General features: G+C 35.9%; 1 protein-coding gene across 9 annotated transcripts in view; it reads right to left on the bottom strand.

Annotated features, from left to right (window-relative positions):
- LOC118281287 (segmentation protein cap'n'collar) overlaps positions 1 to 25059 on the bottom strand; it is a 166144-nt gene that overhangs the window by 58118 nt on the left and 82967 nt on the right. For 5 of the 9 annotated variants that reach the window (XM_050701040.1, XM_050701039.1, XM_050701035.1 and 2 more), the window contains exons 6-7: positions 1318 to 1451; positions 343 to 444 (exon numbers count right to left, since the gene is read on the bottom strand). In XM_050701040.1, coding sequence (XP_050556997.1) covers positions 343 to 444; positions 1318 to 1451 — 236 coding nt within the window. Of the gene's footprint in view, positions 1 to 342; positions 445 to 1317; positions 1452 to 10943; positions 11004 to 25059 lie in introns of all 9 variants that reach the window. The other 4 variants (XM_050701038.1, XM_050701032.1, XM_050701031.1 and 1 more) reach the window with 1 other exon arrangement.

The raw sequence follows: 25059 nt of genomic DNA, 5'->3' as shown, positions 1-25059 counted from the left end.
GTTGTATGCGTCGTAAAAAAACGACAAACGGTAGCTAATAACCTTGGCTAACTAATTCATTACTTTTTTCATATGTTTGATAATGTTTTGGTGAGAAAAAAAAAAAACATTTGTGAGTTATTTTTACCGAAAAAATCACTATTTTTCAATATTTTCAATTAGGGGTTCAACCCCCCATATTATTTTTTTGTCGATAAAATTAGATGTAGTACTCAGCCTTAACGGGTTAGAAGTCCCACCCCTATCACATTGTGTACAAGGCAAACTAAAATCCGTTGCGTGCGATGCGAGCCTTTGGACGCGTACCTTGCTACAATGTAGATGTAAAGAGGTGGTACTGACCTGATTATGGTAGTGCGCCAACGGGTGATGCGGCACGTGCCGCATCGCTGGGTGCAGCATCTCCGAGCTGGTGGTAGACCCGCTGCTGCTGCCCTCTATCGCCTACAAACAGACATTCAAGGTGGAACTGGCTATCTTAACAAGGGGCCACACCACTTGACACTGGCAGTATAGTCAACAACACTGTATTGGAGACTCGGTTGCCACTTAAGAAAATAAAAAAAAACAACGGGCTGGTGAAATACCAGCGCATGGCTCCGTGTGATACATGCTGAACAGTACAGATTCACATTACACAGTTCTCTCAGATTATTCTTTATTTGATTTGTCTGGACTTTAAAAGAGACTATGATATATGAGTTTGTTTCAGCATTTCTTTTCAGAGTAGTCCGATAGGAAATGCCGGTTTCATCTAGATTTCAGTAAGGCTACACAGTTCAGTCTTGTGTTATGCAATAACATTAGCTGTAGAATATACTTAATAAGACAATAGTATAGCACCGGAGGACAACTTCAATACTATCAATAGGCACAATCTCCAAAACAGTCGTATTCGTGTGATCACTCAGGCGCTATTTAGATATAGATATTTAATAGTAATTACTTATGTATCTCATTGAAAATAATGGTGTTCAAATAGTAAAAATGACAAATATATTTTTTCTAAAAAGCGCCAGAGCGATTACACAGTTATCAGTCAACACTGATATTAAATAATTAACAAAACAAAAAATAAAATAAAAAATAAAACAGATCACCACAACCTGGACAAACAACCATCACACTGATGCTGAAAACAGGCTTCCATTGAAGGTTCCTTGTCCAGGGGCCTTAGTCTGCTATTACAATTGTGTCAGAATGGTCCATCATTGAGCAGTGCGAGAGGGACGGAGCTATGTAGATTGTATAGCTCCTTCCCTCTTGCACTGCTCAAAATTGTAATAGCAGACTAAGGCCCTAGGTCTCAGTTCTTACTTCCGGCGGTTCATTCTTGGTCTCCGGCTCTTCGCCGAGCTCGACTAGGCCGAGAGCTTCTTCCAGAAGATCGAAACGGGACTCCTCACTGCTCACCAGCTCACGAGGAAGATCACCTTGGATCACGTATTCACCTGAAGAGAGGAGAAGTCTTTGGTTAGAAAGGTAAAAGAATTTGTATCAAGAGGAGTGTTTGGTTAGAAGAGGTTGTAAAAAAGATGTATCATAGGGATGATGACGGGGTATGAAAATTAATCATGTATTTAGTCCGTCAGTTGGGTGATGGAAAAATATTGGACACGTAGATATTTTTTATTTTGTTATTTAAGTCACGACATTTCTACGAATAAAATGTACGTAGAAGTGACGTCACACGATATTTTAAATCAACATTATCTGCGAAAGTATTTGTTTCCGTCATCTAACCTATTATACATGTGTTTTGGGTAGATACAGGTACATTGGAAGTTTCTACCTTAGTGCCAAATTTCATCAAAATAGGTTCAACAATTTTGTACTTAAACATGACAAATACATCCAGCAGCAATACTCTACTGAAGACACGGCCGTCACAGTCGACGCAGAACAACGAATCAACTATTTAAAAAAAAGTACAACACGCCTCAAATATTTTATTACTTTCCTTAGTTGTTAAACACCTATACACATGCCTCAAACAACACATTATTTTATTACTTTCTTTTAGTAGTAAAACGCCTATAAATATAAATTTTTGACCACGAAATTATCGAAAAACAAAGTTACAACAAAACATAGCCTAGTTAATCCTACTAGAACACAGCGCCCCTAAAATAAAAACCAACTACAATAGTACAATAACTATGCAAAAAGTGTGAGCTCGCCATGCTTCAGCACGAATGGGCTGGCTCGACCGGCTTACAGAAACCAACGTAAAATAACGCTTACATGGTATGAGGGAGGTTACCGGATGCCCAATTACTCCCCTTCCGAATCCCTAATTCCCCAACAACCCTTAGATTCCTAACCTCCAAAAAGCCGGCATCGCAATTGTAACGCCTCTGGTGTTTCAAGTGTCCATGGGCGGCGGCGATGATTGTTTACCATCAGGCGATCCGTATGCGCGTTTACTGACTTATACCATAAAAAAAATTAACTAAAGAAAAACAAATGCACCCATAGAAAGAAAAAAAAGCTGCAAAATTTTCAACCGAAAATTCTTTCTCCGCAAATCCCATGAGGCGAAAAAAAACCCATAAGCAACGCCGCTGCCGCATACTCCTTTAAAGTAATATTTCTATAATTTACAACAAGTAAAGCATCATAAATCATTTCTTTATTGTCTAAAACCATTGACCAAAGAGAATGGTAGCAAATAATGTTGTTTTGTCAACCGGGGTCTTTTAGACCGACCGCCTAATTATACACGCAGTAGCCAAAGGGTTAAAGACAAAAGCTGTATAGTTGGTGTTCTAAGAAAATTATTGCAAATTTTTTTGGTCAACGTTTTAGGGTTAGTTTTGAAAATTGTGGTTAGTTTTTTTTTTTGGAGTTTATTATAAGTTAGTTGTGATTTTGAGTGCTTTGTAAGTGTGTAAGATTCGTGGCAATTGGCGTTTCTTTGTCTCTGTCTACCCCCATGGGATATAGGCGTAATGTTAATGGAGTTTCTTGCTCGTTCTTCTCCATTCGAAGCAACACTTTGGAACGAACACCTAGCTTCACTGACGGACAATTCGATGACGTTACAAAAGTGCCTAATTTAGGATTAATTGAAATAAATACTTTGACTTCGACTTTGTTACTGGATAACTAAACAGCCAAAATACAACAGCAACTAACCCAAACTAACATGATCAATAAAAAACATACTACCTACACAATCTCTGTATACCGTACCAAATTTCGTCCGGCCGGTTCTCCGACAAAAACAGCACATATTTTTAATTGTTTTCCGATCGCCATCGCCATTTTGGATGTCGGCCATCTTGCGACCTTCACGGGCGACCAATCGCGGGCCGGTATTCGTTAGTGTTACGCATGTGATACGGTTATTAAGGGAATAGGTGAATTGTTTAAGGAAAACGTGTTTTCGGTATTTTTGTTAAGTAAAAATCACGGTAAAGTTCTACTAGTTTCGAGGCTCAGAGGAACTCTTTATCATGAGCGGCGACGTTGTGTAGCCTGCGAAGAAAGCCCTTCTGTGACTCCAAACTAGTAGAGCTTTTCCTTGATTTTTTGTTAATTTAGTACGTCTCACGATAGTTATTATAAACGTAGTTTTCTTGTTTTGAGCTTGGAGTTAAGTACAGAACTACACATTTGACGGAGACTGGTCAGCAGGCCGCTCTGATAATTATAATCTTTAAGCTTTTGAACTGATCTCCAGCCCGCGTGTCAAGCTTGCAGACTACCAGTACTCTTAGTACGAGTTTGAATTCTGATAGGTTGATTTATTCGAGCCAGTCAATCAGAGCGTCAAATGCGCTCTCGTTTCGATTACTTTAAACGTAAAGCAAACTCATACTAAGGTACAGCAAACTTTTGCTTATCCCTGTTAGAGCACAAAGAAAAACTCAAGACCTCCACATCCTGTAGTTCCCCTAACAACCACTGAACCAAAAGGAACAATCAAACCAAAAAAATAAGCGCCTTATAAAACACCAGTAGCAATTAAAAGCTAAAATAAATCCATTTATACATTCACACATACAAAAATTTTAAATCCCAACTAATCCTTTAACAAATCTACTCAAAAACCAATCTTATTCCCTGTATAACACGATCTATTTTTACGTGATCGACAAGGCAAAGTAACCCGTTGCCCGCGACGGTGAAAAAAAGTACGTCGCCAATGACTTTAGGGTCTTACGGACCGGACAAAGGAGGGATTATTATAAGTCGTATTGTGTGACAATTGCTACCGGTTCACCGTTATGTTGCTACAAGATTGACAGCACAGGTTGACGTCCAAATGGAGTTTAGATAACAAAGTGGACGAATTTGTCACCTCACTTATTCTTCTTGCGGGTATCACAATGATCGACAAGAGATTTTTTTTTGAGGGGGAAAGATCATCCTGTCTTCTCCCGCCTTGGGTGAGGCGAGAGGGAGTGTCAGATTCTTACTGACTAAAAACCACTCCGTTCCTACTCCTGCTTTTTGAGCCGGAGCCCCGGTAAACCCGCTAGGTAGTCCGCACCTACCGACAAAAGATTTAGGGTGTTTTTTTATTAGAGATGTGCTATGCTACGTTGCTGTGGATGCGTTTGGCTTCCACCAATCATATTCATTGGTGGCTTAACACTGGTGGGAACAGATTCAGCTAAAATGTTCTTTATATGGAAAGATGCGTGACATTACGCATCACATATCGCTTCCCTAATATCGATACATCTGCGCATCTTCCTCGCACAGCTACATAGCTTAGTTTAAGTGGAACCGTATGACCGTTGTCACATAGTTTCACGATAGGATCACGAAAATGAGTCCCTCTGTGACTCGAAACTAGTAGAGTTTTTCTCCATTCATATACGTGAGTAAACCCTAGTTTTTAGTTAATTAAGTATGTCTCAAGATAAAATATAGAAACTAAAAACCTTACATTAGAAAACCTGAACACAGAATCGTGTAAAACCACGTGTTTAAATCGACTTATATAAATAAAATAAAATCAGCTAAAAATACTGTCGAAACGAAACGAGACAAGAATAAATAAAAATAGATAATTGCATAATATAACACAAAAAGCTATTGTTGTAACCTTGGCAGTGACTTGTCACGCCGCGTGCGCCGAAAGTGAATTGATCTATAGATCTATGATCCATGGATCATTGGCGTGTCGATCATTTGTATTGTTCATTATTTTGACACTGACTTTGGGATTTTTCGATCGGTATCTACTTGGATTGAGGAAATTGGAGCGAATTTTATGTTACAAGAGTTATATAATACTAGTTGTTTACCAGTTAGGAATGAAAGAAAGAAAGAAAAACTATTTATTCGGCACTGGGCACGATGCACCAAAAAAACGATACAAACAAAAGTAGTAATTCTTACAGTAAAACCAAGGGGATTCATCAACTCATCCCACATATCTACGGCCCATTTGGGACGACTTGCAGATCAAAATAAATACTATTTTCATTCTGCAACTCGTCCCACGTTAGTTTCAAATTCAGAAAGGTACAATCAGTAAGTATCAAAAGAGTTAGTGTAAAATTTATACTATTTTTATTTATTCCGTCATATAAGATAACAATACTTAGATAAAACGAATCAAAGTTTAAAGGCAAATACGTCATTTCTACGTTTAAAATGCGATATTTCAAATCAATATATTTTTAAAAGTATTTGTTTCCGTAAGAAAATTAAAAATACGTGTGTAATGTTTTAAAATAATCTACAAGACGGACATTGAAATAAAAATTAGTCATCTACTCTATTACTTTTGTTTAAACGTTTAAACAGTAGGACAGTAACATGTTATATAGGCTCTTTGTGAAACCTACGCTGGGCTTGTAATAATTATAATTTTAACTCCGAACTTTAAACTTTCTCTAAGATTTTCATTACTGATAACAAACCTTATTTCTTTGTTTTCGTAGAAATTATAATTAATTCTGAGTTGGTTTCCAAATCGTTTCACTTCAATCGTGAGAAATAGAAAAGCATGTATATGCGTAATTATGGTTGTAATATCGAAATGCAAACCAACAAACTGACAATCAAACCTTCCCTGTTTGTAATCCTATACACATAGCCCCCAAATGCCCAATCTTAATAACCCTAACCCCCCTTTGGTCAACAGTGGCTATTGACAGGCTGTTGATGAAAATGATGATGACGATCGCGAGTGAACTCACTGACAAAAACTAGTATAAGTACATATAGATTTTTTTTAAGAGGGGGAAAATCATCCTATGACTTATCCCGCCTTGGGCGAGGCGAGAGGGAGTGTCAGACTCTTACTAACTAAAAACCACCCCGTTCCTTCTCCTGCTTTTCGAGCCGGAGCCCCGATAAAAACGCTAGGTAGTCCGCAGCTCCGTAAGTACATATAGATAGGAATAGATTCCAAGTCACTTAAATTTGACGTTTCTTAAAACAAGATGGCGGTTTCAGCTGATTGTTCACAATTGTCTATAATTGTAACAAATGGGACGCGACGCTATTGGTCCACAGAAATTGATGTCCGTTTTAATTCAATGTAGAAATTATTATGATTGACATTTCGTGATGTGACATTTCAAGCCGTGTTTGTGTAAGGCGAGTGCCAGGAGTTGAGTAAAACGATCGGTTGTCGATACAAGACTGACCTTATTGTAATAACACATCGGGTTATATAGGTTAGCATTACACGTGTATGTATACTTATATGTATATATTTCTTACTGCTACTACACCTTCCATCCGAAAGAAAAAAAAAATGTGACAATATAAGGAAACATTTTTTTTTTTTTATAGGTTATAGTTATACTTAAGTATCTAGAGTACAATATAAGTAAGTATAAGTAATTATAATCTAATACAAAGATTTATGTTTACATAAGGTTAAGCTTTTAAGTATAAAGATTGAATAAAATGAATAAGATACAATGTTATTCAAAAGAATATAAAATAAAATGTTAATAAAAAAAATACACTTAGACAAAACATAGCATTTTATTTACCTACTATTGGATATATAATTTTGTGCGATTCTTATGCACTAATTCGTTCTTTCCATTTTTAATTATTTCTACATTTGGTGGTCTATCTTTTACTACTTTATACGGACCAGAGTACAAATCACTTAGCTTATTGCCTGTCTCATTTTTTAAGAGTACTAAATCATTCACATTATAGTGTATAGGCTTAGTATATTTATCACATATAAATTTTCTATTTTCTTTAGACTGTATTAAATTATTTCTTGCCTCTTTTTGTGATAGTTGCAACCTGTATTTGAGCTCACATGGATAGTGATCGTAGTTATAGAGTGGTTCTAAATCAAGAGTCAAATTACTAGGAAGTGAACATTTTTTACCAAAGACAAGTTCGTACGGAGTAAATTTTGTCTCTGTATGGACTGTTGTATTATATGCAAACGACCAAAAAGGTAACCAATTACTCCAAGTTTCAGGGTGACTATCAATTTGAATGCGAAGAAAAGCATTTAAATTTTTATGTGACACTTCTAGCGCACCTAATGACTGGTGGTGGTACGCAGTCGAGTTTAACTGATTTATGTTAAGTAATTTACATACCTCTTGGAACGTAGATGCGATGAACTCTTTCCCTCTGTCTGTAGTTATTACTTTCGGTACTCCATACCTAAGAATAAAGTTTACAACAAAACTTTTAGCTACCTCGTCCGCTGTTTTAGAAATTAAGGGATATGCTTCTATATATTTAGTTAGTTCGCATTGTAGCGTTAAGGCATAAGAGTAATTATTATTATCAACTTCAAATGGACCCACTAGATCTAAATATATCTTTTCGAAGGCTGTGTTAGCTGTCGTTGTTATTTTTAATGGCTCTTTTATGGGTAACGAATATTTTTGACGCTGACATTTGTCACAACGCTTAACAAAATTCTTAACATCATTATCTAACCCTGGCCAATAATAGTACCTTTTAATGTTATTGACCATCCTTCTCATACCTGCATGGCCACTGCTAGGTAGGAGATGGAAGTCGTTTAATATGACTTTTCTGTCATCCTCATTATAAATTGTCTTCACATTATTTATTATATGTATAGGTGGACCGGTCCTATCTTTCATAGATTTTATCTCTTCTACTAGTTTTTTAATAAATTGCTTATTATCATCCTTTTTTATTATACATATTTCATTGACATTTATTATTTTACAAAAATCGTCTAACTCTCTCACAAAGTCGCGTCGCGTCATTCGTGAGTCAGAGGTTAGGTATTTAATGTAAATTATCTTTTTCTTTTCAACATAACAAAACGTTTTATTTTCTTTACTAATAACTCTTAGTTTCCTCAATTTATTCAATTCTTCCTTATTAATCATACGTAATTCTACTGATTCTGCCGGTTTGACATGATTACTTACGATCTTAGGCTGATCAGACCTTAAATCAGTATGTACCATGTCCAACGAGGAGGAATCAGGTTTATTCATTTTTCGCGATTGAGCACGTGTCATGACATCAACGATGTTTTCATTCAATTCTTTTAATTCTTTCGAACTTAAGCAGATTCTAGATAATGCATCTGCAGCTGCGTTATCTGAACCTCTTACATATTCTACATCAAAGTTGTATTCTTCTAATATCAAACGAAACTTCATAAGCCTGCTTGACGGATCTTTCATGCCAAACAAGTACACTAGGGGCTTATGATCAGTTCTGATTTTAAAATATTGACCGTACAAGTAAGCTCTAAAATGTTTGATAGCCCAAACTATCGCTAACAACTCTTTTTCTATAACTGGATAGTTTGATTCAGCCTTATTCAGAGTTCTGCTAGTAAAAGCTACAGGTCTGCCATTTTTATTGGATAAAACTGCTCCAATGGCTTTATTAGATGCATCGGTTTGCAAAATAAAATAATTTTCTTTTGAGAAATCTGGGTAATCTAAAACTGGAGGTGACATGATACAGTTTTTGAGTGTTTCAAAAGACTTTTGACATTTTTTATCCCAAACAAAATCAATATTTTTTCTACAAAGTTGATTCAGAGGTTGTGCAATTTCAGCAAACTTAGGTATAAATTTTCTGTAGTAATTTGTGAATGCCACGAACCTTTTAACTTCATCGGCATTTTTCGGACATGGATAATTTTTTACTGCATTTACTTTATCGGGATCTGGTAATATCCCTTCGTTAGATATGTAGTGTCCCAAATATAATATTTGTTTTTTAAGAAAATTACATTTTGAAGGATTCAATTTTAAGTTTACGGATTTGAGTCTTTCAAAAACATCCTGCAAGTTTTTATTATGATGCTCTAATGTCCTTCCAAATACAATTAAATCATCAAGATATATTAGGCATTTTTCATTATTAAGTCCTGACATCGCCAAATTCATCATCCGCGAGAATGCACTGGGACTTGTTTTCAATCCCATGGGCATTCTCGTCATCTGGTACTGACCAGAATTGAAAGCAGTGAATTTTCGACAATTTTTATCCAAATTAACATTATAGTATCCTTGATATAAATCTAAATGCGTGAAATATACACTTCCAGACAAAGATTCTAAAATTTCGGTTATATCGGGGAGAGGATACTTATCATCCTCTATACAGTTGTTAAGTTTCCGATAATCGACGACTAGTCGCCATTTTTTATTACCCGATTCATCTGATTTTTTAGGGACTAATAGAATTGGGCTAGACCAGTCACTTTTACTAGGCTCTATTATACCTTCTTTCAACAATTTACTAATTTGTCGATTTACCTCTTCTTTCTGACTAACTGGTAACCTATAAGGTTTAGAAAATACTGGACTAACATTTGGTTTCAAAAAAATATTGTGAGTGTAAACATCAGTGGTTGTCAATCTGTCACCCTCTAAATAAAAAATATCTGCATATTTTGCACAAATGTTCTGAATACTCTGAAATTCTAAGTCATTTAAATCATTTAATTTCAATAAGGAAAATAATCTTTTTACTCGGTCTGAGTTTTTCTCATTTTTCTCGAAACTACAAATATTATAATCGTTAAGATCATAAATAGTAGGTTCTATTCCTGACAACGTTACGGATTTTTCCGTCACGTTCAAAATTTTTATAGGTATCTTTCCATTTTTTGGAGTCGCTACCGAGCTAGCTAAATAAACGCCATCTTGTAATTCTTGTGAGCAAATTATGCAATCGGATTGAAATTTAGTTTGAATGTAATGTATGGACTCGCATCGTGGCGGTATTTCTAAAACATTAATATTATTATTAGTCAAAGGCAAATAAATTGTTTGGTTCAACCCTAAGTTTAAAGATAAAATATTTTTCTCGAAATCTAAACACGCTCCAAACCTATTCAAGAAGTCTCTACCTAGAATTCCATTCGACGAAACTGGTAACGAATTGAAAACAAAGAACTTGTAATTAAAAACATATCCATTAATGCTTAATGGAACATAAACATATCCGATGGTCTGCACTTGGCCACCCAAACCGTTTATTAATACATTGTCTTTATGTATCGGAATGCTGAATTCGATCGCATGGTTATAAGTTACGGCTGATACTGAAGCGCCCGAGTCAACTAAGAACGAATAAGTTTTATTGCATGAAGAAACCAATAAATGAATAAAACAATTGCTATTACTACTGGCTAAAATCGAATGACTTTGTTTATTCACGAAAAAACTTGTCAAGTCGGGGTTCATCTGAACTTGATTTCGAATCTTCATTGATTACATTAACCGTGTTTCTTTTTATCCCTTGATTTCCACGATAATAATTATTACGAAACGTACCTCGATTATAACGTCCTCTGTGTCCTTGGCTACGCGAGTTCGACTGGCTCCATGAACTCGATCGCTGTGAGTTTCCATAGTATTGTCCTCGACTCGATCGCTGCGAGTTTCCATAGTAGTGTCCTCGTTGAGCAAACGTTTGCCGATTACGTCCATTGCCACGTGGGTACCTAGAGTTATTATAATAGTTTCTAGAATAATTCGACATACCCATCACCTCTCCTGCGGCCGATGATGAAGTCTCCTCATCTTGAGCAGCTTGTATAGCATCTTTCAAAAAAAAAAAAAAAAAAAAATTTATTTTATTTTATTTTTTTTTAAAAATTATTTTAATACATTTTTTTTTTAATTTAAACCTAACAGGAAAAAAAAAAAAAATTTTATTTTATTTTATTTTTTTTTTAAAAATTATTTTAATACATTTTTTTTTTAATTTAAACCTAACAGGAAAAAAAATCTAAATATATTAACCGCACTGTTGACAATTGTTACAAAATATTGAATTCTATTATCTATATATCTCTTTTACATATTTTAATTTTTCATAAAAATATTTTAATCATTCTCTGTTAACATAAACCATCATTACCTTTATAACTAGGTACACATTAATACATTTTATTTAACTTATTTCACTACCATTGTCGTAAGGTACATACATTACATTATACACATGTGAGCACATTACATTTATACAGGACTCTCTGGTACCTGCGTTTCATTTTATTTATTTCATTATATCATTCACCATTCTTCATTTCATTATATTTGTGCTCACTTTATTCATTTATTTTATCATTTAGTGTCAATATTTAAGGTTTCTATTAACCTCCAATAGATTCTCACAGAGAGAGCTCGTCTACACCATGATCGAACTAAGGAAATGACCACTAAACTGTACCTTACCATGTGTACCTATTATATTTATTAATTACTTATCATTTAACTATCACAAACCAACATAACACAATCTAATTGAATTGCTTGGTTGACAAAATTATACGTTGTCCTTAGGTGATCAGCCTTCAGTCACACGCCAAAATTTGTGTACCAAGTCATTCCAAATTATCTAAAAACCAAACTTACAAACTTTTACAAACAATGAACACATTCCAAAGCTTTGCTGATATCAAATTTCATTCTTCTAATTTATTAATTTCATAAGACAAAACCAAAGTGCAGTTGTTATTGTTACTCGGTGTCAAGTAACATGATTCTTCCAATACAATCTGACACTCGGTATGACATCATTTACCTATATGGACATGGGAACATTCCTTCAATCCCTATTACTCATGTTATGCATACTATATAATTACAAAATTTTACATTATTTCGACAAACAAAAAAAAAAAACTTACAGAATTTACCAAATAAAAAAAAACTGATTGTCAACAGGCGTAAACACTATTCTAAAAACTTAAGTATCATTCTAAAAAAAACATAGCGCTAAAATTATCTAATAATAATAATCCTTACATTAATATAATATTAGGCCCCTAATAATATTTAAATTTTTATATTTATTTACTAATTAGTGTCCATATTCACTCACTTATCACATTATTACCTATATATAAAAAAAAACACTACACTATTTGAGTCCGGTTACTCCATTCTGCGTGGCCAGGGTAGCGGAGATAATCTCAGACGCTCCCTGGTGGCCAACATCTCCCGGCTCCATCCTCTCGGACACCAACAGCTCCCTGCAGGTCCTCATCTGGCTGCATCGACACCCGGCAGCCAGCAAAACATCTTCACTTTTTCACTATTACGCACTTTAGTCCACAAATTTTAGGGTCTTGAAGTTTCTCGTTTTAAGCCTTTTTATTTTATAAAATACATATTATTATTATGTACTCGTGCTCAGCGCTGCCCGCGCGGCAGCACTGGCAGGGTCGCCATGTAAGGCGAGTGCCAGGAGTTGAGTAAAACGATCGGTTGTCGATACAAGACTGACCTTATTGTAATAACACATCGGGTTATATAGGTTAGCATTACACGTGTATGTATACTTATATGTATATATTTCTTACTGCTACTACATTTGTTCTGTGAGGGGCTAAGTAGAATTGTTATAAATAAAATAATATCAAATCTTAGGACCGGACACAATAGGGTAAAAAACTAATTTTTGTTTTAATGTCCGTCTTGTAGGTTATTGTAAAATATTAGTTACGTGTTTTTTATTTTGTTACGGAAAGCAATACTTTCGATGATATATCGATTTGAAATATCGTGTAACCGCACTTCTAGGTACATTTTACACATAAAAAATACGTATCTGCTATCACTCCTAAACTTTGATTCGTTTTATTCAAGTATTGTTATCTTAAACGACAAAACAAAAAAAATAAGTGTCGAATATTTTTTCATTACCTGACGGACTAAATAGATTTTTAATTTAAAAAATCATCATCCCTATTTAAGGTCAAAAGTATGTGTTACTGTTGTAAAATTTTACTAAAAACATGAACAAATCCACGGTATAACACTAGCTGAACAAAACAGTAATTTAAAAACTCAAAATTCGAACATAGCTTTCTTTACCAACCACAGAGTCAAATTTAAAAATCGAATCATGTTGCACCAACCGGTTTTACATTCCAATTTCAAGACGAAACAACTGATATACCTCTGTCCCTTTCTTGCACAACTTTTTGTTTCAATTTTCGAATTAATTTAAAATCATTTCGAGCGCGTGGGAGCGAGACAACTCTTTTATCTCGTGGCGGTCACTTCGTTTAAGACCGGCTGCGTAGGTATGTTTCTTTTTCCTTATTCTATATTTAAAAAGTTAGGTATTAATAGTCTATAGTTCTTTTTAAAGGCGTGTCATTAATTTGTGTGAAAAAAAAAGTTGTTGAAAACCTTTATGTTCATTTAAACGATATGTATTTTATCTTTCAGAAAATCTGTGCATATTTGATTCTTATTTTAAGTGGAATCCTTGATTCGTAATTGTTAAAATATCATCTAGCTTAAAAGTATCGTCATGAGCGTTCTGCGCGCGCCTCAAAGAGCCATCAGACCATCACAGATGGGGCTCAGTAGGGCTGATGCCTAATCCGGCGCTGAGAACTACCTAGCGGGTTTACCGGGGCTCCGGCTCGAAAAGCAGGAGTAGGAACGGGGTGGTTTTTGGTCAGTAAGAGTCTGACACTCTCGCCTCGCCCTAGCGAGAGAAGTCATTGGATGATTTTCCCCCCTTTAAAAATAGTATCGTCATGAGCTAACGGTAACATGTAAACAGTGACTCGTGTAGTGCAGAGATTGTCCAGTCAACTGATTGTAGTGTGGACTGTCAGGGCGAAATGCGCTTGGGCACAAAGTCATTAAAATAGCGAAAAAGTTTCATGTAAAAAAACGTTACTTTTCTCCATTCTTTTACAACCATGAGAAAATACTTTAGTTTCATCTTGATAAATATAATAATAGATAAAAAGGGCGTGGTCCGATAAGACATGTAAACTATTCTTTATTTTAAGTATAAAACAAAGAATACATAACTTCACGCCTGTCTCCCATGGGGGTAGGCAGAGACAATGGAACGCCAATTGCTACGATTCTTACATACTTCTTTCGCTTCATCAACAGTCATCAGTCTTTCCATGCATGTTCGTCGGTTAAAGGTACCTACTTTTAATTTTGCCCTTCTTTAATATATCGCATAGTTTGCATGTTATCTATACTAATATTATAAAGCTGAAGAGTTTATTTGTTTGTTTGTTTGAACGCGCTAATCTTCGGAACTACTGATCTGATTTGAATAATTCTTTTTGTGTTGGATAGCGCATTTATCGAGGAAGGTTATAGGCTATAAAACATCACGCTACGATTAATTAATAGGAACCGAGCAGAGCGGGTGAAACCGCGCGGAAGTAGCTAGTCTGAGATACATGTACACTATCAATAACTGACAAGCTCTACAACTAGCACAAAAATTACGCGTAACAATTTTAACGATCTGTAGATTCCCCCTTACTCCACTGGTTGAAGGAAATGTCACATAAAACCGTTTAAAAATCCAGTGGGTTTCTACAATGCTCGAGTAAATAAGGAAGCCAGAGTTTCTATGAAATACTTCCAATAGCTATGTGTATTACATCATTGGATAGGTAATTTTGAGCTGAATAAAAGTTACTACGGCACCAAGTCCCAAATCTTAGTCCGTTCAGAGTTTATTCTTTATTAAACATGGTAGAGTTTCTATGAAATACTTCCAATAGCTATGTGTGTTACATCATTGGATAGGTAATTTTGAGCTGAATAAAAGTTACTATGGCGTCAAGTTCCAAATCTTAGGCCGTTCACAGTTATTCTTTATTGAACATGGTAGTTTTATCAGTTCATTAATTTGACGAAATACTCATTCATTTAATTTTCCTTGCTAATTTTAGAGAAGTAAGTATTGAAGCAAAAAAATATGACGTCAAGAGTAGCGATTTCCTACAAAATTCATAGAAAAGTAACGTTTTTGACATTTCGATAAAAGTATTGAATTTGCCTAGTAGGAAAATATCGTACTTATTCACAAAACAATACGACTAATGAGTGTTTACAGAAAACAACACACTTAACACGATTTAAAAAGGACTCAAGATACACTTCAGAACTGCATAATAAAACACTTTTTTATATATAACGTCATGCCTTTAATCCCCGAAGGGGTAGACAGAGTTGCACATTATTACAATGTACATCAACATTTCACAATTTATGTTGTAAGTCCCATGTAATAGGTGGTGAGCCTATTGCCATATACCGGGCACATTTCCAGACTCCGTGCTACTACTGAGATATTTTCGAAAAATCGAAAAAAGCCCCGTAATACTTCGTCCCCTTGCCTTTTTTTTTTTTTTGAGGAGGGAAAATCATCCAATGACTTCTCCCGCCTTGGGCGAGGCGAGAGGGAGTGTAAGACTCTTACTGACTAAAACCACCCCGTTCCTTCTCTTGCTTTTCGAGCCGGAGCCCCGGTAAGGCAGTCGCACTTGCAACCACTCGGCCAACGAGGCAGTAAATAAAAAAACCTCTTTGGTAAAAAACGCCCGCTCGCTGATACCTTCACAGTGGGGTTCCTATTCCATTTCAATATGTATTGGTATATGTTGGACCCCAGCTGTGCGCGTATGTCCACACCCTATAGCGCATTATGTATTATGTATACCTGCCTATGTATGTCTGTTTTATATACACTCAGGTTAAATTCAAGGCGTAATTTTGCCTTAATTTTATCGTATCTTGGTGGCCCAACATCAAATGCTTAGGGTAGATAGTTTTCACACCTTGATTGTGACAATCACTAGGTATCAATATATAATATTATGTCAATGTCAGTGGAAATTTATTTTAAAGTACTTTTTCAAGAAAACAAAAACATCGCACCACACTAAACTCACAGGAGATTTCTCCTGTATCGTGAGTGCGTTTACAAACATACAAGTTCACATACACATGACACCCAGACCCGAAACAACAATTTGTGGATCACACAAAGAGTTGCTCCGTGCAGGAACCGAACCCGCGCCAACCGGACAGTTAGTGCAGGCTTTACTTTACAAGGATCCTACACGACCATCGAAGATATTACTGAGAAAAATCAACTCCAAAAAACAAAATTATACACATTGACAAACCGCAGATAAAAAGCCCGTAACCCACTTTTTCAAAAACACGCCTCTGAATTAATTTTCAATTGAGAAAAAAAAAACAGAGCCCAACCCTTTAAACCGTTCTAATTTTCAACTTTATTGTCTCACAGAATAAGGTTAAAACTCCTTTAAACGAATCCGTTCTTTTATATAAAAGTTTTTTTTTGGAACACCGTCCTTTGGGTCCTTTCAATTTAAGAAGCGTGTGGGATGTTCGAATTTCAAAAAGCCGCGTCGTGCCGGCCAGTCCGTGTTTTTTTAATCGATTTCGAATTTTAAAATAAGAATTCGATTCTGAAGTGTTCGTGGCGGTTACATTTCAAGTGTCTCTCGATTTGAATTTACAAGGAATGAGTTAAAAGATACTTTTTTTGGTAGAAAATATCAAATTTAAGAATACTTTACAAGTATTCCATATTCAGAGATATTTAATGTTTTTTTTTATTATGGTATAAGCCGGTAACCGAGCTGACGGATCACCTGATGGTAAGCAATCGCTGCCGCCCATGGACATCCGTAACACCAGAGGCGTTACAAGTACGTTGCCGGACTTTTGGGGGTTAGGAATTTAAGAATTCTTGTTCGGAAATTGGGGATTGGGAAGGGAGGAATTGGGCCTCCGGTAACCTCAGTCACACAACGAAAAATAACACAAGCGTTGTTTCACGTCGGTTTTTTGTGAGGCCGTCATCACCGTTTATCACCCCGGTCGAGCCGGCACAGCTGTGCCGAAGCATGGCTCTCCTACACTTGTCTTAAAACTTGTAATTGGCCTTCATTTAATCATTGTTACAAAGATAATTTTAGCTGTAAGTACATATTTCCAAAGAAAAAATCAAACAAAATTACCTAACATTAGTTCATTCATCCATCTCTTTCGCAAAACTTCAAACATACCGACAAGAATAATCTTCTGCAACTCAAAAACACGTCACACTCTGGCTTTGAATCCAGGAATCGGTTTAAGTATATGACAAACAGCAATTCCCCAAGAACCCTACCTACCCCATGAGACCAAATCACACGATTACACACATACAATATCCTCCCACGGGATCAAACACCAATATCAAAATTTTACCTTGAACCAAACCAAAACTACCATATCGCTTGAAAATATTTTGACAATCAATACGCATGTTTGATCGATCGGTCATTGTGTATAGGCTACTGTGTATAATGGGCTGATACAGTGGATTTTCATACCTTTAAAAAAACCTGATCAATCATTAGAATCATCATCATCAACATCAACGAAAGTGGGAGACAGTCCAGATATAATAGCTAAGCTGTGAAACTATGTGACCGTTTCTACTGATACTAAGCTGCTGTGCGAAGACTATGCGTGTCCTCTACATAAGAGCATTGATAGAAACGGACTTAGATAAGCTATGTTTTTTTATATGGAAAGATGTGTGCTATGGATGGCTTCCCTACTATCGACACATCGTATATTCGAGCTGCGCATCTTCCGCGCACAGTCACATAGCTTAGTATAAGTGAAAACGGTCATACAGTTTCACAGCTTAGCTATTACATCTTCGTAGCATAGCTACATAGCACATCTCTGTTGGAAAAACATCCTAAAACAGGTGTATTGCATATAATTTCAGACATAAAGAGTTTGCAGTGGAGAAACAGGCGCTTTATAGTACTTTGTGCCTATACTAATACAATACAAGCTTAATAATTATGTCCATTACTTATTAAATAACACATTATAATAATAACAATAACACCTATTATAAAATCTATATTAAAATAAATACTAGAAAAAGTAAAGTAACATTCAGGAGCGCGTTGATGTCTTTTGTAGGGAACGCTATCCCGTTCCGACGGGATACACGGATTAGTCAAATTGTATGGTTTATTTCGGTTAATTTGAAAGCTTCACATTTAAGTTATGATTGGTAACATATTTAGTATTATACTAGTAATTTCTATAAAGGTACGAAAGAGATTACTATCCTATAACCATTTATTTATACAAGGACTAGCAAACCCAGCGAACTGCGTTTTGCCACCAATGATTTTCCCTGTTTTCCTGCTTTTCTCTCCAGAATTTTCTTTGATATAAACCTCACGGAGCCCGAGACCTTACCAACGAATGCAAAACCGTGGAAATCGGTTCGTGCGTTCTGGAGTTATAGCGTCAGGAAGGAAAACCTGACTTATTTTTATATTATAGAAGAAAGAATTCTCTAAACTCATATGGGATCAGAAAAAACGGGATTGCACGTACGAAGTCGCGGGTAGAAGCTAGTCGTTAAATAATACTGGACTATTAAAATAAACCTTTGTCTATATGATAGTGAGGTACCTTTTTTAAGAGCGGAAAATCATCCAATTGCTACTCTCGCCAGGGCGAGACGAGAGGGAGTATCAGACTCTTACTGACTAAAAACCACCCCGTTCCTACTCCTGCTTTTCGAATCGGAGCCCCGGTAAACCCGCTAGGTAGTCCGCAGCTCCAGAATCGGTATCGGTGTAGGGAGATTTTGCCTAAATGTTACTCTGATGCTAACCACCGCTCTCACAAATGAGAGACTAATTTATAGAAGGAAATATATTATAATATCATACATATATAAATCCTCACGACTACCTCCTAGCAGAGACAATGGAACGCCAATTGCTACGAATCTTACACACCTCTTTCGCTTCATCAACAGTCTTTTCATGCATGCTCGTCTGTTAAAGGCACTTTCAATTTGGCCTTTCTAAATAAATTATACATAATATCTTTGGAACTATTACTTGATATATGAGAAATGTAGATAACTTATTTATTTATAACTTAAGACGGGATATTTACCATGTTTTTTATCTCTTCGAGTTTCCGATATTACATAAATCATTTCGACATAAATAAATAAACATGGTAAATATCCCGCCTTAAGTTCTAATGTTAGTGTTAGTGACCGTGTCAGTTTAAAAACTCTTTGAAACACATCAAAAGAAATACGAACGCTAGATAGATGACTCAATTCAAGCAACCATTTTGAATAAATTAAACAACGACTTCACAAATATTAAACTCTAGACAAACGATATAAAAACACAACATACCTCTTTAAATAAGTCCTTTCACAAAATACGAAAACACTGTCCAATCAATATCAATCAATTAAGAACAACGAAAATAAAACCAAAATCACTGGAACACACTTTAGTTTCAAAAAACACTAAATAATCGTCACTGGATATACGATAGAAAAAAAAATTTGCAATCACAGATGATTAAGCATTAAAACCACTATGATATTCACTTTTTAATCGGGCTAAGGATACGATTCCTTGGAGCCTCCATCGAATAATGGAGCGACCAACCTTTTTGTCCCTTACAGAGCCAGTTTTTTTTTTAATTCATTGTCTCGACCAACCAGGCCTGTAGGCGGAGCTAGAGGCCGCGCGGCGATACCTATACCTATCTCATTCTCACACACACATATAGTGGTTAAGTTAGAAAGAGACAGGTATATGTTTGCGTTTGTGTTTTTTTTCGTGCAGGATGTTAAGTTAGCTATGGTTGTAGCTATGTTTTTAAATTGAAGTTCCTTTCGTACGTAATGTTGGATGGGGGTTTGATTAAAATCGATTTTTATTGTGTTGGGACGAGTATTCGAATTGTGTGCGAGTATTCGCTAATTTTTTCTGAGATCCTTATTGGTTTTTGTTTAAGAGGTCCTTTATTCCATTTGGGTAAATAATGATTTTTTTTTTTCAGAATTTTTATTTCGGTTTGGATAAACTGTTGTTTTCAGTATTGTAAATCTTTCGGCAGATACTAAAACATCATTAAACATTAGTTAGAGAGCTGTTCGTGCTACATAAACCCCGAAATCTCTGTAACTAACAATTTGAAACATTCACATTAGAACTTGAGACGTGATATTTACCATGTTTATTTATGTCTATGAGTTTCCGATATATCGGCACTGTTGAACTGACTAACTGTCAGATCCATGATCATGGATGGCGCTTGCAACAGTGCCGAAATATCGAAAACTCATCGATAAAATCAAGTATGTGACCATGTCAGTGTCAGTGAAATATTTTTTTGGAAAATGACTCTATAAAAGGACAGACTAACATTCTGTTGTAATGTAACTATATAACATTATCATTATCATCATCATCATCAGCCGAGAGACGTCCACTGCTGAATAAAGGCTTCCCCCTTAATCCAACCTATATAACAATATAAAGAAATTGTTTTAGAGTAGCAGTTATAAAATCTGGCTCTTTACAAGTCACGTAAGAGATCAGTGGAATACCAGAGAAACATACCATCTTCATCAGTAGCATGAGTTTCGCATTTACAATATTATTAAAATATTAGAGTGTCATTGACCAGTCTCTATGCAATGTATAATATTGTGTAATCTATCTCAAAACGATTTAGGACAATTTCGGTTTCCGGAGCTGCAGACAACGTAACTGAGGCTAAAAGCAGGAGAAGGAACGGGATGGTTTTTAGTCAGTAAGACGTCTGACACTTTGCCTCGCCTAAGTCAAGGCGAGAGTAGCCATTGGATAATTTTCACCCCTCAAAAAAAACATTCTCGGGAAGAGAAAGCTTAGTAAATACATATTTAACTCTGACGAAACTTTGATATACATAATTTAGACTTTAAAACTATTATTAATTAGGGTTATATATTATATAATATCAAGCTATGGACAATAAGAAGCCAAACAGAGTAGCACCTTCAAACCGACTGAAGATCACAGTTCAACGACCTTTCAATGCCTCAATTCTTTTTTAAAACGAAACTCTAATTGTTTTTAGTCTCTAGCACATGAAGCTATGATAACCGTGGTTATATGAAACTCAATCTTATATCTTCGTTTTTAAAGTTGTAATTGCTTTAAATACTGCACTAGTTTCATACTCTCGGTACAGACTATTGATTCAGTGCCGTCTTGTTAAATTGTTTTAGATTAAAATTGATGCTGGAAGTCAATGTAGTATCATTATTGTCATGGCTTATATCCCCGAAGGGGTAGACAGAGGTGCACATTACGGCACGTAATGCCACTGTACATTGTATAGACACTTTTCACCATTTGTGTTATAAGTCTCATGTAATAGGGGGTGAGCTTATTTCCATATACTGGGCTCAATTTCAGACTCCGTGCTACTACTGATAAATTTTCGAAATGCCTAAATAAGCCTAGTGATACTTTAAAGTTCAAAAGTACCTACATTTTTGCGGACTACCTAGCGGGTTTACCAACGCTCCGACTCGAAAAGCAGGAGAAGGAACGGGGTGGCGTTTAGTCAGTAAGAGTCTGACACTCCCTCTCGCTCGCCCAAGGCGGGAGAATTCATTGGATGATTTCCCCCTTTATAAAGGTATCCAACCTAACTACCTTTACGGCCATTCCTATCACGCACGCCATAAAAAAAAGTTTAATTAAAATCGACCCAAAGGTACGGAGTCTCGATTTGAATTTATATTCTTATAGTATGCGTTGAAACGTACTTGTAATATGCATTTATTATAAGTTAACTGCACAAAATGATTGTATTAAAAATACTGCAATATGACATTTTTGAAACAAATCCTAATATTATCTTATATTTATGTCTATGAGTTTCCGATATTTCGGCACTGTTGCAAGCGCCATGATCACGGATATACTCATAAACATAAATAAACATGGTAAATATCCCATCTCAAGTTCTAATGATAGTGTTAGTGTTTGTCTCAAAAAAGTCATAATGTCATCATATTCATTACCGTACCTGAGGAATATTAAAAAAAAAAAAAAACGAAAAAAACCCAATAATAATTTGCACGACCCGGAACTTGAAATCTAGACTTTTGCCCGGCAGTCGTACTTGCGACCACTCGACCAACGAGGCAGTCATATTTATAGCTACAAAATTTAAACACTAACATATTACAAATAAAGTCTAGTTATCTAGACTTTAACGTTCGAAATTGTTCCGTTGTATCAACAGTAGCACTTTCTCTGTCGCTCCATAGTACCAAGTCACCGTGATGTTTCATATCACGGGCTAGTCACCACCGATCAGCTCATTTTACAGTGTACAGTGTACACTTTTTATTTAGTCAATATTTTTGGTTTCAATACTTGTAGAGTAGAGTGGAAGTGTATAATTGACTGTGTTTGTTGGTCGAGTGGTCGCTAGTGCGACGGGCTGGTAAGGGGTCTCGAATTCGATTCCTGTGTCGGGCAAAGTATTGCTAGGATTTTTTCAGTCAGAAAATTTCTCAGTAGTAGTATGGAGTCTAGAAATGTGCCCAGTATATGGCAATAGGCGCACCCCCTATTACGTGGGACTTACAACATAAATTGTGAAAAGTGGGTGTACATTGCACAGTGGCATTACATGTGCACCTCTACCTACCACTTCGGGGATAAAAGGCGTGATGAGATATATATAAAAAAAAGGATTTAAGGGTTGTTGAGGAATTGGGAATTTGGAAAATTGGGAAGGTGAGTAATTAGGCCTCCGATAACCTCACTCACACAACGCAAGCGTTGTTTCACGTCGGTTTTCTGTGGTGCCATGTGCCGTGATATTACTCCAGTCGAGCCGGTCCAGCAGTGCCGAAGTAGATATATATACATATATTATTGCCCGTCTGTCTAGTTACAGTACACACAAACAATTATAAGTGAAAATTGTGCTCTGAAATACGCTGATACGTTATGACGCTGCGGACGTGACGTCACGGTGACTAGCACGCCAGTTTCCGGTCGTTAGCATTACATTTTTTGAGCTTTCTATGCGAGTAAGAAATTAAGAGATCGAAAGTTTAAAAGTTTAAATTGGGATTTTGTTTATTTTATTTTAAGATATGAAATAAGATTTTAATATTTGCTAGTAGCTTCGTCTGCGATAATAAAATGTAAAAGAAAAAATGTTGTAAGTGTGGGAGAGCCATGCTTCGGCACGAATGGGCCGTCTCGACCGGAGTAATACCACGGCCTCACCGAAAACCGACGTGAAACAACGCTTGCTTTGTGTTTCGTCGTACAAGGCCCAATCTAGGTCTCCAATCCCCAAATCTCAACAACCTCAAAGTCAAAGTCAAAATTATTTATTTCAAATAGACCAAGAAGCCACTTTTGAACGTCAAAGCAAATATAATCATATTAATAACGCCTGTCTGTCGGTCAGTCCTCTAGTTGTTCTATTTGCTTGTTGCAAAATGTAGATTCCTATGGAGAAGAACGAGCAAGAAAGTCCACTCGTTACTCTTTTCATAGTTAAATTTGTAACCCTTTCAAAATGCAGTTAAATAGCTACCAACTACTTAATCTATTCAGTTAAAATTTTAACCGCAAAAGGACATCAGTTAACACCTTCGTATTGTAAAAGGTTTTTAAACAAAAGGACATGAGACAAAAAATATCTCTAAAAGGATTTTCGAACATAATTTTTAGGGTTGCGTTATACAAATGGAAATAACTGGAACGCTGTTACTAAGACTCTGTTGTCTGTCCGTCTGTCTGTTTGTTTGTATCGCATGAACCGTGATAGCTTTTTTGAGACAGGAGAAAATCATCCAGTGTCTTCTCTCATCTTGGGCGAGGCGTGAGGGAGTAACTCTTACTGACTAAAAACCATCCCGTTCCTACTCCTGCTTTTCGAGCCGGAGCCCCGGTAAACCCGCTAGGTAGTCCGCAGCTCCAGATAACTGTGGTAGCTAGACAGTTAAATTTTGGATAGACGATGAATTTTTGCTGTCGCTAAAACAACTTATCTTACTAAATTATAAATGCCCAAGCTTGTGTGTATGTTTGTGAGGCAATCACGTCAAAATGGGTACAGAGATCGGTATGAAATTTAGAACAGGGGTAGATTATGGTTTGGAATAACACATAGGCCACTTTTATGCCACAGCAAAGCGAGCGAAACCGCTTGTAGAAGCCAATACTAAATAATTTCAATAAAACGAAATTGATTTTAATCCAAAAATTATTGTTTGAATGTAAATACAGTGAACATTACTACGGAACCTTTCATATCCAACTCATACTTGGCCCGTTTTTTTTTCTTCATATTGGCGACATTCGAACAAAAGTTTAATGTCAAAAAAAACTGTCACTGTGAAGAAAATATGACAGTTTTAGTGCAGTAGTCCCCTAATTTGTGGTTTTAAGGAAAAAAGGGGTTTTGTCAGTAGTAATTGGTTGTCAATAGAAAATGTGATTTTAGTGGTTTTTCGGTCATAATTTGCGATGAGATAAAGAGATTTTTGAGTACAAGATGACTTGAGATTATTTGAGACATTTTAGTGTTTAAAGATCTTCACAAATTGTTTATATTTGTTCTTAATCTATTATTATTATAACTTTCGTGAGACAAACTAAATTAATTGTTGTTTTTCGACTCATGGTTAAATACTCAAACTCAATTTTGAGACGCTCTTAAAAATATATATCTGTCACTACAAATACTTTACAAAAAGAAAGATATGGTACGATATTTAAGTACCTCTTAAAATTGAGTATCATATCAGTATTCAGGCGTTATTCATGTAATTATTTGACGAGGAACTCGACTAGTTTCAAGCTGCTGATAACTGCATTAAATACTGTTGAGTTAAACGCGACATTATGGCGCACAAATATAAATACATACATACATACATACAGGTCAAACTGAGAACCTCCTGTTATTGAAGAAA

The sequence above is a fragment of the Spodoptera frugiperda genome, chromosome 19, assembly GCF_023101765.2.
Source record: "Spodoptera frugiperda isolate SF20-4 chromosome 19, AGI-APGP_CSIRO_Sfru_2.0, whole genome shotgun sequence".
NCBI classification, from domain to species: Eukaryota; Metazoa; Arthropoda; class Insecta; order Lepidoptera; family Noctuidae; genus Spodoptera; species Spodoptera frugiperda.
This window is presented reverse-complemented; position numbering and strand designations above follow the sequence as displayed.